Source organism: Capricornis sumatraensis, chromosome 23 (genome assembly GCF_032405125.1).
Source record: "Capricornis sumatraensis isolate serow.1 chromosome 23, serow.2, whole genome shotgun sequence".
Taxonomy (NCBI): Eukaryota; Metazoa; Chordata; class Mammalia; order Artiodactyla; family Bovidae; genus Capricornis; species Capricornis sumatraensis.
In genome coordinates, this window is record NC_091091.1 from 50224274 (window position 1) to 50238215 (window position 13942).

Genomic DNA, 13942 nt, shown 5'->3' on the forward strand with positions numbered 1-13942 from the left:
TAAGCCAACTTTTTCACTCTCCTCTTTCACTTTCATCAAGAGGCTTTTTAGCTCCTCTTCACTTTCTGCCATAAGGGTGGTGTCATCTGCATATCTGAGGTTATTGTTATTTCTCCCGGCAATCTTGATTCCAGCTTGGGCTTATTCCAGCCCAACGTTTCTCATGATGTACTCTGCATATAACTTAAATAAGCAGGGTGACAATATACAGCCTTGACTCACTCCTTTTCCTATTTGGAACCAGTCTGTTGTTCCATGTCCAGTTCTAACTGTTGCTTCCTGACCTGCATACAGATTTCTCAAGAGGCAGGTTAGGTGGTCTGGTATTCTCATCTCTTTCAGAATTTTCTACAGTTTTATTGTGATCCACACAGTCAAAGTCAATACTGACTATTTGGCATAGTCGATAAAGCAAAAATAGATATTTTTCTGGAAATCTCTTGCTTTTCCCATGATCCAGCGGATGTTGGCAATGTGATCTCTGGTTCTTCTGCCTTTTCTAAAACCAGCTTGAACATCAGGAAGTTCATGGTTCATGTACAGCTGAAGCCTGGCTTGGAGAATTTTGAGCATTACTTTACTAGCGTATGAGATGTGTGCAATTGTGCGGTAGTTTGAGCATTCTTTGGCATTGCCTTTTTGGGATTGGAATGAAAACTGACCTTTTCCAGTCCTGTGGCCACTGCTGAGTTTTCCAAATTTGCTGGCATATTGAGTGCAGCACTTTCACAGCATCATCTTTCAGGATTTGAAACAGCTCAACTGGAATTCCATCACCTCCACTAGCTTTGTTCATAGTGATGCTTCGTAAGGTCCTCTTGACTTCACATTTCAGGATGTCTGGCTTAGATGAGTAGGAGTGATCACACCATTGTGATTATCTGGGTCGTGAAGATCTTTTTTGTACAGTTCTGTGTATTCTTGCCACCTCTTCTTAATATCTTCTGCTTCTGTTAGGTGCATACCATTTCTGTCCTTTATTGAGCCCGTCTTTGCAGGAAATGTTCCCCTGGTATCTTTAATTTTCTTGAAAAGGTCTCTAGTCTTTCCCATTCTATTGTTTTCCTCTATTTCTTTGCATTGATCACTGAGGAAGGCTTTCTTATCTCTTCTTGCCATTCTTTGGAACTCTGCATTCAGATGGGTATATCTTTCCTTTTCTCCTTTGCTTTTCACTTCTCTTCTTTTCACAGTTATTTGTAAGGCCTCCTCAGGCAGCCATTTTGCTTTTTTGCATTTCTTTTTCTTGGGGATGGTCTTGCTCCCTGTCTCCTGTACAATGTCAGGAACCTCCGTCCATAGTTCATCAGGCACTCTGTCTATCAGATCCATAGTGGCTGGACTAGTTTGCATTCCCACAACAGTGTAAGAGGGGTCCCTTTTCTCCACACCCTCTCCAGCATTTATTTTTGTAGACTTTTGGATTGCAGCCATTCTGACTGGCATGAGATGGTACCTCATTGTGGTTTTGATTTGCATTTCTCTGATAATAAGTGATAATGAGCATCTTTTCTTGTGTTTGTTAGCCATCTGTACATCTTCTTTGGAGAAATGTCTGTTTAGTTCTTTGGCCCATTTTTTGATTGGGTCATTTATTTTTCTGGTATTGAGCTGCATGAGCTGCTTGTATGTTTTTGAGATTAATTCTTTGTCAGTTGCTTCATTTGCTGTTATTTTCTCCCATTCTGAAGGCTGCCTTTTCACCTTGCTTATAGTTTCCTTCATTGTGCAAAAGCTTTTAAGTTTAATTAGGTCCCATTTTTTTCAGTCCCATTTGTTTATTTTTGCTTTCATTTCCATTACTCTTAGAGGTGAGTCATAGAGGATCCTGCTGTGATTTACGTCAGACTGTTTTGCATATGTTTTCCTCTACGCTCACTTCTTGTTCACGTAAGCCAACATCTCGGGCTGTGTGGACACTGGCCTTTGAGGTGTCCTTGCCCTTCCTGAGCTCTTCTCCACAGCTGGAGTGGCCAGAGGACCAGGCGCCTCGAAGATGCTTGTTCAACCACCTCCCCACGGGCTGCCGAAGTTTCTGCACCAGGGGCAGAAGGCCAGCTCCCTCTCTGACTCGGGCCAGCAGATAAGCACAGGCCTACCCTCCCACCAGGCACAGTCTCTGCGTGGCCTTCATCTTGCTGACCAAACAGAGGGGTCTGTTTGGGCCTGAAGATGCTCCCAGGGGCTTCCTGTCCCACGGTCTCCAGCGAGTGCACATCCAGCCACCAGGTCCCCTCCCACAACCTCCGCCACTTGCTGGGATACTGTTTCCAAGACGATCTCATCACAGGTCGGAAGAGACGGCCCGGCCCGGGAGGGGGCTGCTGCTCTTGTTACAGCAAACTTCCCAAGACAAGGCTCTTGTCTTGTCTGTGACTGTGGCAACAGGACCTAACACAGCAACCGAGCCTCTTAAGGATGGTCTCCATTAAAGCCGCAACCATCAGGCTCCGTCTTCCTTCTGTAGACAAAGCTAATCTTCTTAGTCCTCCCGGGCTCTTTTCTAAAAATGCCCTCCCCCTGGCCCCGAAGAGCTCACCCACCCAACTCCCTGCCCCGGGAATCCAACAACATGCATCACGCGTGTGAGTACTGCCCTGTCTGCCTGGGCTGGTCAACGTCCCTGCAGCCCCAGGAGCCTGGCCACAGCCCTGGTCATAAGGCCATGCGTTCCAGCTCAGTGGCTCTACGGCTGAATGTGAACTGTGGCAGGCGGGTGGGACCAGTGGCGGGAGTCATGGACGCTGATGCCTATAAAAGAAAGGGCAGGCCCTCAGAAAGGGGGTTGAGTTCCAGGCTCACTTGTCTGTTGTCCTGGGTCTCCCATCCAGCGGGCGGAGGGCAGCAGAGAGAAAGAAGCAGGAAACAGACAGAGCTGATTCCAGACGATGAGAAATGGTACAGGGGAGGGGAACAGGTGAGTCAAGAAGGAGGTGATTCCTGAGGGCCCTTCGGGATGGGAGGCCAGGGGCGCATCTCAGCTGAGCCTGAACGGTGGAGGAGAGCCTCCAGCAGGGCCACGGCCGGTGCAAAGGCCCCGAGGCAGCCAGGCTTGAGGTGTCTGAGGCTCAGCAGGAAAGCAGAGGTTGGGAGGAGCATCAGCCAAAGCACAGGCTGCGGTCACAACGGGGGCTCCAGAGAGTCCGGGGAGAAGCCTGGGGCTTGTGCTGAGCTCCATGGGAGACAGTCATCGGGGTCCTGAGCAGGGCAAGGCTTGGTCTCACGCACATTTTGAGACCTGAACACTGGCGCCTGTGGGGAGAGAGTCTGACAGGGAAGTGTGGAAGCAGAGAGATCGGGGCAGCAGGCTCAGCTGGGAGGTCGTGCTGGTTTGGACGAGGAAGTCAGACAGGGGGTGCAGGTTGGGAGGGACTATGGCACCAGTGGGTGGATGTGAGGCCTCAGGCAGAAGGAGGACCAAGGATGAGTCTGGGGTCCAGGCACAGAAAATGGGCAAGTTGGGCGGAATTTACGAATTAGGGAGGACTAGTAGACAGCACATTAAAAAGCAGAGACATCACTCTGCCCACAAAGGTCCATAGAGTCAAAGCTATGGTTTTTCAAGAAGTCATGTATGGATGTGAGAGTTGGACCATAAAGAAAGCCGAGCACTGAAGAACTGGTGCTTTCAAATTGGAAAAGACTCTTGAGAGTCCCTTGGACTGCAAGCAGATCCAACCAGTCAATCCTGAAGGAGATCAACCCTGAAATACTCATTGGAAGGACTAATGTTTAAGCCAAAGCTCCAATACTTTGGCCACCTGATGCAAAGAACTGACTCACTGGAAAAGGCCCTGATGCTGGGAAAGATTGAAGGCGGGAGGAGACGGGGACGACAGAGGATGAGATGATTGGATAGTGTCACTGACTGATTCAGTGGTCATGAATCTGAGCAAACTCCTGGAGACAGTGAAGGACAGAGGAGCTTGGCATGTTGCAGTCCATGGGGTTGCAGAGTCCAGGATGACTTAGTGGCTGAACAGCAAGGACAGGATAAGTGCACTTGGGACACGGCACAGAGCAAGGGTCCTGCACTCCTGGGCTCTACAGATCTGTGCAAAGACACCCCTTCCAACCCAGAAGGACTCTCAGAAGGAGAGATAAAGGCTTCCAGAGGAAAGGGGTCAGCTGTGCTCGACACCTCCCACAGCGGAAAGAATTCGTGTGAATCCACACAGACCAAGAAACACGACACCACAGTGAACGTGACTGCATTAGAGCTCCCAGCACCAGCAGGGAATTTACAGAGAAAACAAAAAACAAAAAACACATCATTTTGAGCAGAAAAGGCAATCACGGAAGAATGCACAAACTATGATTACATTTGTGTAAAATTCAGAGAGCGCCTAAACTCTGAAATACATTGTTTAGAAATAATGCTTCTGTGTAGACATGCTTCTGAAAAACAGCACAGCAGTGGATGGCACCTATTCAGGAGATCATTATTCCCGGGGAGGGTCGAGGCTCCCAAGGGTGCTGGGGTACGGAAACAGCTATTTCTTGGGCTCAGAGGGAGGTACTGGTGGGGGTCTATTGTATCAGCATTCTTTATACTTGGCACACACACAGACAAGCTTATGTGTGCAGGCCGGATTGCCAGTTCTTTTCAAAGGAAGAATGAGCTGGAGCTAACAGTGTGGATGGCAAGCGCATCTCGAGTGAAGGGAGTTCCTCAGGGAAGGTGGCACCAGGTAGGTCCCAGGGGAATTTTCTAGATGGATGACCTAAAACAGGCCAGCTTGTTCATAGGAAGGGTTCGCAGCTGGATCTCCACTGAGAGAATTCTGCACTCGATGTGGCCCAAACGTCTTAACACCTGCTTGACGAGTTTCACGTTGCATCCATAACATGAGTTCACGTGCGGGTAACAGACTAGACAAAGTCCTCTCTTGTCTGTGTAAATCCAGCAGGTTTTCTCCTAAAAGCGGCTCATCCTCCCCATTAGAAGCGCATATGTCTTTCTCACGGAAGCCAGCTGAGTCTCGGCTCTCTGGGGAGTGAGTAGTTATACCGCAGCAGGGTATGTGTCTCTCCAAACCTCTAAAAGGGTAACATGCATTATGACATGTCTGCTTAGAGTGGAGGAGGAAACAACTCCAGGGTAGAAAGCGAAGAGGCTGCACGCCCGGACGGCTGGGTTACTGGGGTTGCACAGCCTGGTCCGGCAGCCGCGGATTCCGCTGATGGGACAAGCGGACGGCTCCGCAGAGGCCACGAGGACTGTCTGACTTGGCGACTTTGCTGCCTTGCCATACAGCCTGGCTGGTAAGTTCCTGACAGAGAAAAGAAGAGTCACTTCCCAGCTGTTCTGTGGCAGGACAAAATGTTAGATTTAGACCGTGAAATGGCTCTGGAAGCAAAGGAACAGGTGGTAAATGGCTTCCAAGGCAGATGGCGCTTTTAATGGCTGTGTCCACCAGTCACTTGCTGAACCGGAGACCATGGTGGTCACTCACGCTCAGCCATTTTCACTTGAACGCTTATGAAATGGGGGCTGAAGTCTTAAAAATTGCTGCCGTTATTCTTAAAAAGGATCACTTTGTTTCATCAGACAGGAGCAGACGCTGGTGTGGCGTGGTGCTTTTACCCTCCCTAAGGTGGGTGCCCACTTCACACTCCCCTGTAACATCGAGTGGTCCGCTGAGGGGTGCAGGTCAGAAGGCCCCCCCGGAGAGGGCTCCCCCTGAGGAGGGCAGGAAGCAGGTCTTTCTGGCGGATCCTTTGGCACGGCTTCAGTTCTCCCCTGACAAACTCCACCTTCTCCTTAAAAACTAAAAAAAAGGATACAAGGCATGCTCTTCCCCTGAACACGTTCCTTCCTTGACCTGAAAATTCCAAGGCTTCAGGGGCAGTTGGAAATAAGGCAAAGCGTGTTAGCTGAGACCTGCTGGAAGGAAGCAAAAAGAAGGGCAGCCCTCCCCGTCTGCTCATGCTCTTTAACCAGCTGCCCGCCCACGTCTGAGTGCCCTCCGGTGAGGTCTCTCCAGGTGAGCCCTCCTCTTCCCTCCTCTTCCCACCCTTCCCCCGACCTTGCCCCTGGTTCAGGAGCAAGCATGAGAGAGATGGCATCAGAAGTTACAGCCATCACGTGAACAAGTGGAAGCTCTGTATTCATCCCATGGGGAATGCACGCTGAGGTCCGGACAGTTGCTGGAGGGTTAGTCTTGGATGGTGCTTCAGGCCGGGCAGGGAGGGCACAACACGTCCTGCCAGCGGGTGACTCCCAGGCTGGGCAAGGGGGCGGCGACCACACAGGCCGACGTGAGCCAGCGGGAGAGCCTGGGGCGCGTGGGGCCGTCCAGGGGAGCTGTGGCAAGGACTAACTTGGCTGTGCGTGCCAGCAGTGCTCTGGGAGAGGAAACTCGCTTCTGAACCGAATGTGGAATGGGTCAAGGGGCTCTGTAAATAGAGCATCTTATTCGAAATCCAAAGCCACAATCAAGGCCATCATTCAGCGGTGCTCATGGCTGATCTTCCTTCCAGCACCAAGCCTTGCTTTGGGTCCTTCAGTTACTGGATCAGAACTCTCCAGGGAGCTTCTTCACACACTAATCGTGGTCTCCACCAGGCAGGTGGACGTCTGGACCATGAACTAGGGCTTCTCCATGGAGGCACCTCTAACATCTGGGGCCAGATTATCCTTCCCACGGGGGCTATCTCAGGCTGCCACGTGTGTAGCTGAATCCCTGGTCTCTACACCAGCAACAACCACCAGGTCTCAACAAAGAGTACCTCTGGCTGTGGGTGAGGGTCCCTGGGAGCAAGCTTCCCTCCATTGAGAATCACACAGCTAAACCACACAGGGCTCCTGGGGTTATCAGGCTTTTATTACCAAACCAAGGGCATAAATAAAAGTCTAAATCATTTATCTAAAATGGAATTATCTTCTAAACTGAAACAGGATGATTCAACTGTAGACACTTTGAAGTTTGCACGCTTTTGTGACTTTCCTGGAGGGCCAGTGGTTATGAATCCAACTTCCAATGCGAGGTAAACAGGACCGACCCCTGGTTGGGGAACTAAGATCTCACATGATGTAGAGCAACCAAGCCCACGCCCTGCAAGTACTGAGCCCCTGTGCCCTGGAGCCCAAGAGCCACAGCTAGACGCCCCAGTTCAGGTCACCTCAGTCGCTCAGTCGTGTCCAGCTCTCTGTGACCCCATGGACCTCAGCACGCCAGGCCTCCCCCCCCATCACCAACTGCCGGAGCTTGCTCAAGCTCATGTCCATTGAGTCGGTGATGCCATCCAACCATCTCATCTGTCATCCCCTTCTCCTCCTGCCCCTAGTCTTACCCAGCATCAGGGTCTTTTCAAATGAGTCAGCGCTTCGCATCACGTGGCTGAAGTATTGGAGTTTCAGCTTCAGCATCAGTCCTTCCAATGTATATTCAGGCCTGAGCTCCTTTAGGATGGACTGATTGGATCTCCTTGCAGTCCAAGGGACCCTCAAGAGTCTTCTCCAACATCACAGTTCAAAAGCACCAATTCAAAAGTCAGTGCAGGCGCCACAGAGAAGGAGCCCACATGCTACAACCGAGACCCGACACAGCCAAACGGATCAACATAAAAGTCGATTTGGACACAGAGCAGTCTTCACGGGAGGCGATACTCTGAGGCTCTGAAACCATTGCTGGCGATGCCGCTCGGTCCCCTCGGTTGCCCTCCCTCCTCCTCCCCACCGGCCTCACGTGGGTTAGGGGTCTCCTAGCAGAAAGCACGGACCTCCACTGAGAGTCGGGACCGCCCACTCTTCAGCCTCACCGGATCTCATTCCGTGGGCTGCTGACAGTGGTTAAAAACCCGCGCTGACAGACCCACTATCTGCCCTCGGTCTCTTTCAAGTCTTGTTTTCCAGAAAGCATCCCAGGGAAACGCTGGGAAGGGTTTCACCGTGGGCACGGGCAGTCCCTCTCAAATGCCTCCTGCTGACGTCAAGAGGAGTGAGCCGGGGCAGCCGGACTAGGAAGGCAGGAGGTCCTGCCTCCCCGAGAACCGCTTCCAGGGGCAGCCCTGGCGGAACCGCGTGCACCACTGATGCCTGGGGCTGGCCAGAGAGCCCAGAGGGCGCCCGCCAGGCTGGGGCCATCGGCCCAGACGCACAGCCCCGGGCCCAGCCCTGCAACCATCAGGGCTTCCAGGAGAGAGGGACCGGTGGCCACACCACAGAGGCTATCTCAGCAGCCACCTGGTGACTGCAGCCCCTTCACGCTCCGAGAGCCACTTCGGCAGTCTTCTACAAGACAGATCCATGATTCTGCCTTTGCCTAACTGAACGCACACGATGGCGAATTTGATTATAGAGCCTTACGAAACACCAACACGGAAAGACGCCTGAGGATCATGTCGCTTTATAAACCACAGGAGACGCGAAGAGTGAAGCTGCCCCTGGGGTACACAGGTTTGGTTTGGGGTTCTTTCTAAGATTAATTTTCTCAGAAAATAATAAGTCATCCTTAATAAATGCCAATGGACCTGAGGGATTTTAACCAAAATCTTGACGCAGCTGTAAATTATGTTCCACACAAGAGATTATCCATGCGCTTCATTTATTTCCCCCGCCACACCCTAAGTGCATGTTCACTGACATGCTGAAATAGAGATAACAGTCTGTTCTTGAGAATACAACTTTCTATTGACCAACTAATTTACCAAGTTAACACAGAAACACGCACGCCCAGGCCCAGGGTTAAGAAGACCACAACACTCACACTAGGAACAAGCCCAGAAAGCCAGTAACTCTCCCCAGCCTGGAAAGTAATGAAACCAGGTTATCTCTAGTTCTCCCACAAAGACGCATTTGTGTGTGTGTGTGTGCGTGTGTGTGTGCCACAATCCAGTGGCGTCTCTCTGATAATAGAGCCATCAATGATATAACCCTGCAGGAGGGAACGGCAGCCCGCTCCAGTGTTCTTGCCTGGGAAACCCCACGGACAGAGGAGCCTGGCAGGCTACAGTCCACGAGCTCGCAAAGAGTTGAGCACGACTTAGCAATTAAACAAACAACGATACCGTACTAGTATACAATTCTAGGATTAACTCTGGCATATAATTAATAATCCCATAGAATTTCTATCCAAGTCTCACTGTATCATGTGAAAAACTAGAACTCCAATAAATAGTACTAGCTCACAAGACTCCAGCACTTACTAAATGCCCTCTAAATCAATCCTGCTTTCGTGACATTTAAGGACAGACGGACCCAAAGATGCACTCGCCAGGATGGCCGGGGCACACGTCTGCTGGTGACAGTGAGCAGGCACATGTGTGCAAGCTGAGGACAACCAGTCCAGGAACAGGCCCTCCAGCTCCCTCATCCTCATCCTCATCCCTCTCCTTCCTGTGACCCTCATCCTGCACCTCAGCTCACAACACCAGTGTCCGCCAGCCCTGCCTCAGCCCCGAGAACTTTGAACAGCAGGCCCACTGCACGAGGGGAACCAGAGCCTTGGTGGCCCCTTGGCGCTCAGCCACAGGCTTTGGTGGGCCCCTGCACAGGCCCTGCCGTGATGGGGAGACCCACAACTTGTGCTCAAAACAGGCCTGTGCCAGCCCAGGAGGCACGGCTCAGTGAGAGCCCCAGGCGTGTCTGCCCTGTGTACTTTTCTAGTTCATTAACTCGGATGCATAGTTCTTTTCCAGCGCATTGCCTACGCTTCCTTCCAAGTTCTGCCTCAGACAATTAGATATTTCTCTGTTATGCGCGTCATTCCCTGTGAAGAGTAAGTAAAGGCACCTCGTTTCTTCAAAAGGAAACTTGACACTTTGTGTCACAGCAGGAAATGCCCAGGTTGACCCACTGACCCACACGGCCTTGGTCAGCGGGACTGAGGTCCACGAGTGTGGTCTGAGGATGAGCGCACCCGGAACCCCTCCCCAGTGCTCCCAGCACCAGAACCCAGGAAACCATGGACCTGGAGGCCAGCAGGGCCCCGCCTGAGCTGCCATGCTGTGGACTCTCGCCAGCCCACGGCTCTGAGAGACCGGGCTGGGTACTTACCGGGGAAGGGTGCGGTCCGCAAGGGCATTCTGATGGGCGCCAGGGTCAGCAAGCGGCAGGGCTGCACCCTGGAGGGGGACGGGCCCCCGAGCCCCGCGGAGTCCATGGAGACCACGGCTGTGGCGGCGGCTGCGATGGCCACGGTGGGGCCGCTGCCCATGGGTTTAAGGCTGCTGTGACAACCACCTGCAGAGGGGGACAGGGAGGTCAGCACGGGTTGCCCAGCATCCACTGCAGACAATGCCATTTCATTCTGGACCATTTGAGCACCAAGGAAACAAGAGTGTGGTGATCCCCTTTCTTGAAGCCTGGCCACTGTCCCTGAAATAAGTGTGATGAGCTCTCAACCTGTCCAGATGTCACCTGTGCACAGAGCTGTGTGCATCAGGGTCACAGTCTCCAGAGGACAAGCCTGCCTTAGAGAGAAGGCACTTCACTGCTGCTCACAGCACAAAGCTCAGTAAACAAAGCCTCTTACACGGTCACCTCCATTTCTGTGCAGCCGCTGGCTCAACCGATCTTCACTTGGCTGAGTAGGTGCCAAGTGTGTTCTGGGCCTCAGGAACAGAGCTGCACGTCACACTTAAAATACCAAAGGGCACGCTTGGTGCCAGATTCCTGCGTTTCTCTTCATTCCTGTCTTTCCGTATTTTCCAAACGTGCTATGATGGCATCCACAGACTTCTTAAATTTAATTTTTTTATAGAGCAGGTTTAGCGCTACAGACGACTTGAGCAGCAAGTACAGAGAATCCCCACATACTTCCCTCCATCACCCACTAGGATTGGGTGCTACGTTCATGAACCAACGCTGGCACATTACGAGCCCAAGTCTACAGCTCCCGTTCCCGTCCACCGCTTGTGTTGCCCATTCTGCAAGTTTCGTCAAATGCAGAACTGAAAACCCTGTGTGCTCTGCCTGTTCACCTCTGCAAGCCAGAATTGACTGGACACAATGAGGAAGACGTGTGGGAAGCTGAGACTGGCTGAAAGCAAGGCCTCTGGCACCATTAGTCAAGGTGTGACGGCAAAGGAAACGTTCTTGAAGGCAATTAAAAGTGAAGCTGCGGCAAGTTATTCAGAAGATCTAGCTAAGATAACTCATGAAGATGACAATACTAACTAATGTATTTTCAATGTAGACAAAACAGCCTTCTGTTGGAAGAAGATGGCATCTAGGACTTTCTTAGCTGGAGAGGAGAAGCCAACGCTTCAGAGCTTCAAAGGGCAGGCTGACGCTCTTGTTAGGGGCTACCGCAGCTAGCCTCTGAGCTTAAGTTGAAGCCAATACATTCGCCATCCCAAACTCCCAGGGCCCTTGAGCAGTATGCTAAGTCTACCCTCCTGGACTCTACAAACAGGATAGCAAAAGCGCATCTCTTTACAACAGGCTCACTAAACATGTGACGCCCACTGCTGAGGCCTACTTCTCAGGAAAAAAAAAAAAATGGATTTGTTTCAAAATATTACTGCTCATTGACAAGCACCTGGTCACCAAGGAAATTGGATGGAGACAGACAGCGCATTAATGTTCCCATGTCTGCTGATGCAGCCTCCATCCTATAGCCCATGGACACAGGAGTCACTTGACTTCTAAGTCTTATTATTTGGGAGTTACATTTCATAAAGCTGCTGCTGCATGATCAGTGTGTCTGATTTTTTTCAACCCCACGGACTGTAGCCACCAGGCTCCTCTATCCATGGGATTTCCCAGGCAAGAATACTCGAGTGGGTTGCCATTTCATCTTATAGAGGATCTTGCTGACCCCGGGATTGAACCCGTCTTCTGCATCGAGAGGTAAATTCTTAAAGCCCCTCATAAGTCATGGCTGCCACAGATGATTTCTCTGGTGGATCTGGGAAAAGTCACCTGAAAGCCTTCTGCAAAGGACTCACCATTCAAACTGTCATTAAGCACATCTCAGATTCCTGGGAAGAGATCAAAACATCAACCTTAGCAGGAGTTCAGATGAAGCTGGTTCCAAGCTTCATGGGTGACTTTGAGGGCAGTGGGGAAGGTAGCTGCAGATGTTGTGGAAATAACAGAACTGGAATGAGATTTGGCGCCTGAGGATGTGAGTGAGCTGCTGTGAGTTCATGCCGAAATTTTAATGGATGAGCAAGGAGCTGCCTCTTAAGGATGAGCAAAGAAAGCGGCTCTTTGAGATGGACTCTACACCTGGTCAAGGTGCTGTAGAAACGGTCGAAACGACAGCGAAATGTGTTGCCTATTTTACACAAATGCAGTTGAGGAAGCATGAGAGGCCGAGAGCACGGACTCCAGGCTGGAAAGAAGATCTACTGTGAATGAAATGCTACCAAATGACACTGCAGGCAAAAGAGAGATCATTCTTGAGAAGAAATAAACTTATGTGGCAAACCCATTGCTGCATTATTTTAAGAAATTGCTACAGCCACCCCAAGCTTTAGCAACATCACCCTGATCAGTCAACAGCCGTCAACATCATGCGAGTTCCTCCAGCAAAAAGACTACAACCCACTGAAGGCTCAGATGATGGTTGGCAGTTATTAGCAATAAGGGATTTTTTAATTAAGGAATGTACGCTGTTTTACACATAATGCTATTGCACACTTAATGGGCTGTAGGGTAATGCAGAGATAATGTTTATATGCATTTGGAAGCCAAAACATTGCTTTATTACCACATGTTTTTTATTGCAGTGGCCTGGAACCAAACCTGCTATATCTCCCAAGTGTATCTGTTTGTCCTGAAAGTCCCCTGTGTCCTTTCATGGCTAGAGAGCTCATTCCTTTTTATTACTGAGTAATATTCCACTGTATGGATGTACCACAGCTCACCCATTCACCTACTGAATGCTTTCGGGTTGTTTTCAAGTATCTAAAATTACGAAAAAAATTGTTGCAAACATTTGTGTGCATGTGTTTGTTTGGACATGAGTTCTCAGCTCATTTGGGTAAATAGCAAGGAATCTGACTGCTGGGTCACACAGTAAGACTACCTTTTGCTTTATAAGAAACTACCAGACTGTCTTGCAAAGCGGCTGCACCATTTCGCATCCCCACCAGCCATGAGGACGAGCTCATGTTGCCCCACACCCCTGTGTGCACTTGGCGTCAGTGCTCTGGGTTTCAGACATTCCAGCAGGGGCGCAGTGGCGTCTTATTGTCACTCACAGATTTAAAGTCAGGGAAAAACCCACTATTCAACATATATTGTCTTAGTTAATAAAAACTCATTATAAAAAAGGTGTAAAATGGAGAAAATAAATGTCTAAAAACATCCACACAGCCCCCTCCCCCAGCTGAACACTGGGGACCTTCTGCCATGCAGCCAACCAGACGTTTCCAGAGGCAAGGTCTGGACTGCCAGCACACTGCACACACGGCTCTTCCACGAGGCATTAGAATAAACACATCCCCCATCATTAAATGGCCCTCCCAAGTCCAGGTATTAACCAGAACCTAGTGTTCCCAGCAGCGGACCCACCGCGAAAGCTTGCCTATTCACTTAACCAGCCACCATCACAGCGGGGCTGCCTGGTCAGGGGCTCTGCGGGTAAAGATTCCACCGGCAATCCTGCAGACACAGGAGATGCAAGGAGACCCCTGGGTCAAGGAGACCCCCTGGAGAAGGAGATGGCAACTGACTACAGTATTCTTGCCTGAGAAAAAAAAGCCTACGGACCGAGGAGCCTAGTGGGCTACAGTCCAAACGGTCGCACAGAGTCAGACGTGTCTGAGCGACTCAGCGCACAGAATAAATAAGCGTGACTTGCACAACTGTGTAAAAACAGTTACTTTCTGCGTTTAGTGCCCAATCCAGGATGGACGTTCAGGGTCAAAGCAGGGAGAGCATTCTAGGGTACGCAGGGTCAGTTTAATGAGGTAATTCTGAGGAAGCCCACACACGGGGAGGCTTCACACAAAACTGTCTTTGTAAATTCAGCTTCCCTCCTCCGGG

The 13942-nt window shown here is 50.6% G+C and overlaps 1 protein-coding gene across 1 annotated transcript in view; it reads right to left on the minus strand.

Annotated features, from left to right (window-relative positions):
- The window catches only part of TCERG1L (transcription elongation regulator 1 like), a 198981-nt gene that overhangs the window by 150089 nt on the left and 34950 nt on the right, over positions 1–13942 (minus strand). The window contains exon 4 of the mRNA XM_068961619.1: positions 10001–10186. Within this exon, the coding sequence (XP_068817720.1) occupies positions 10001–10186 (186 nt within the window). The remainder of the gene's footprint in view (positions 1–10000; positions 10187–13942) is intronic.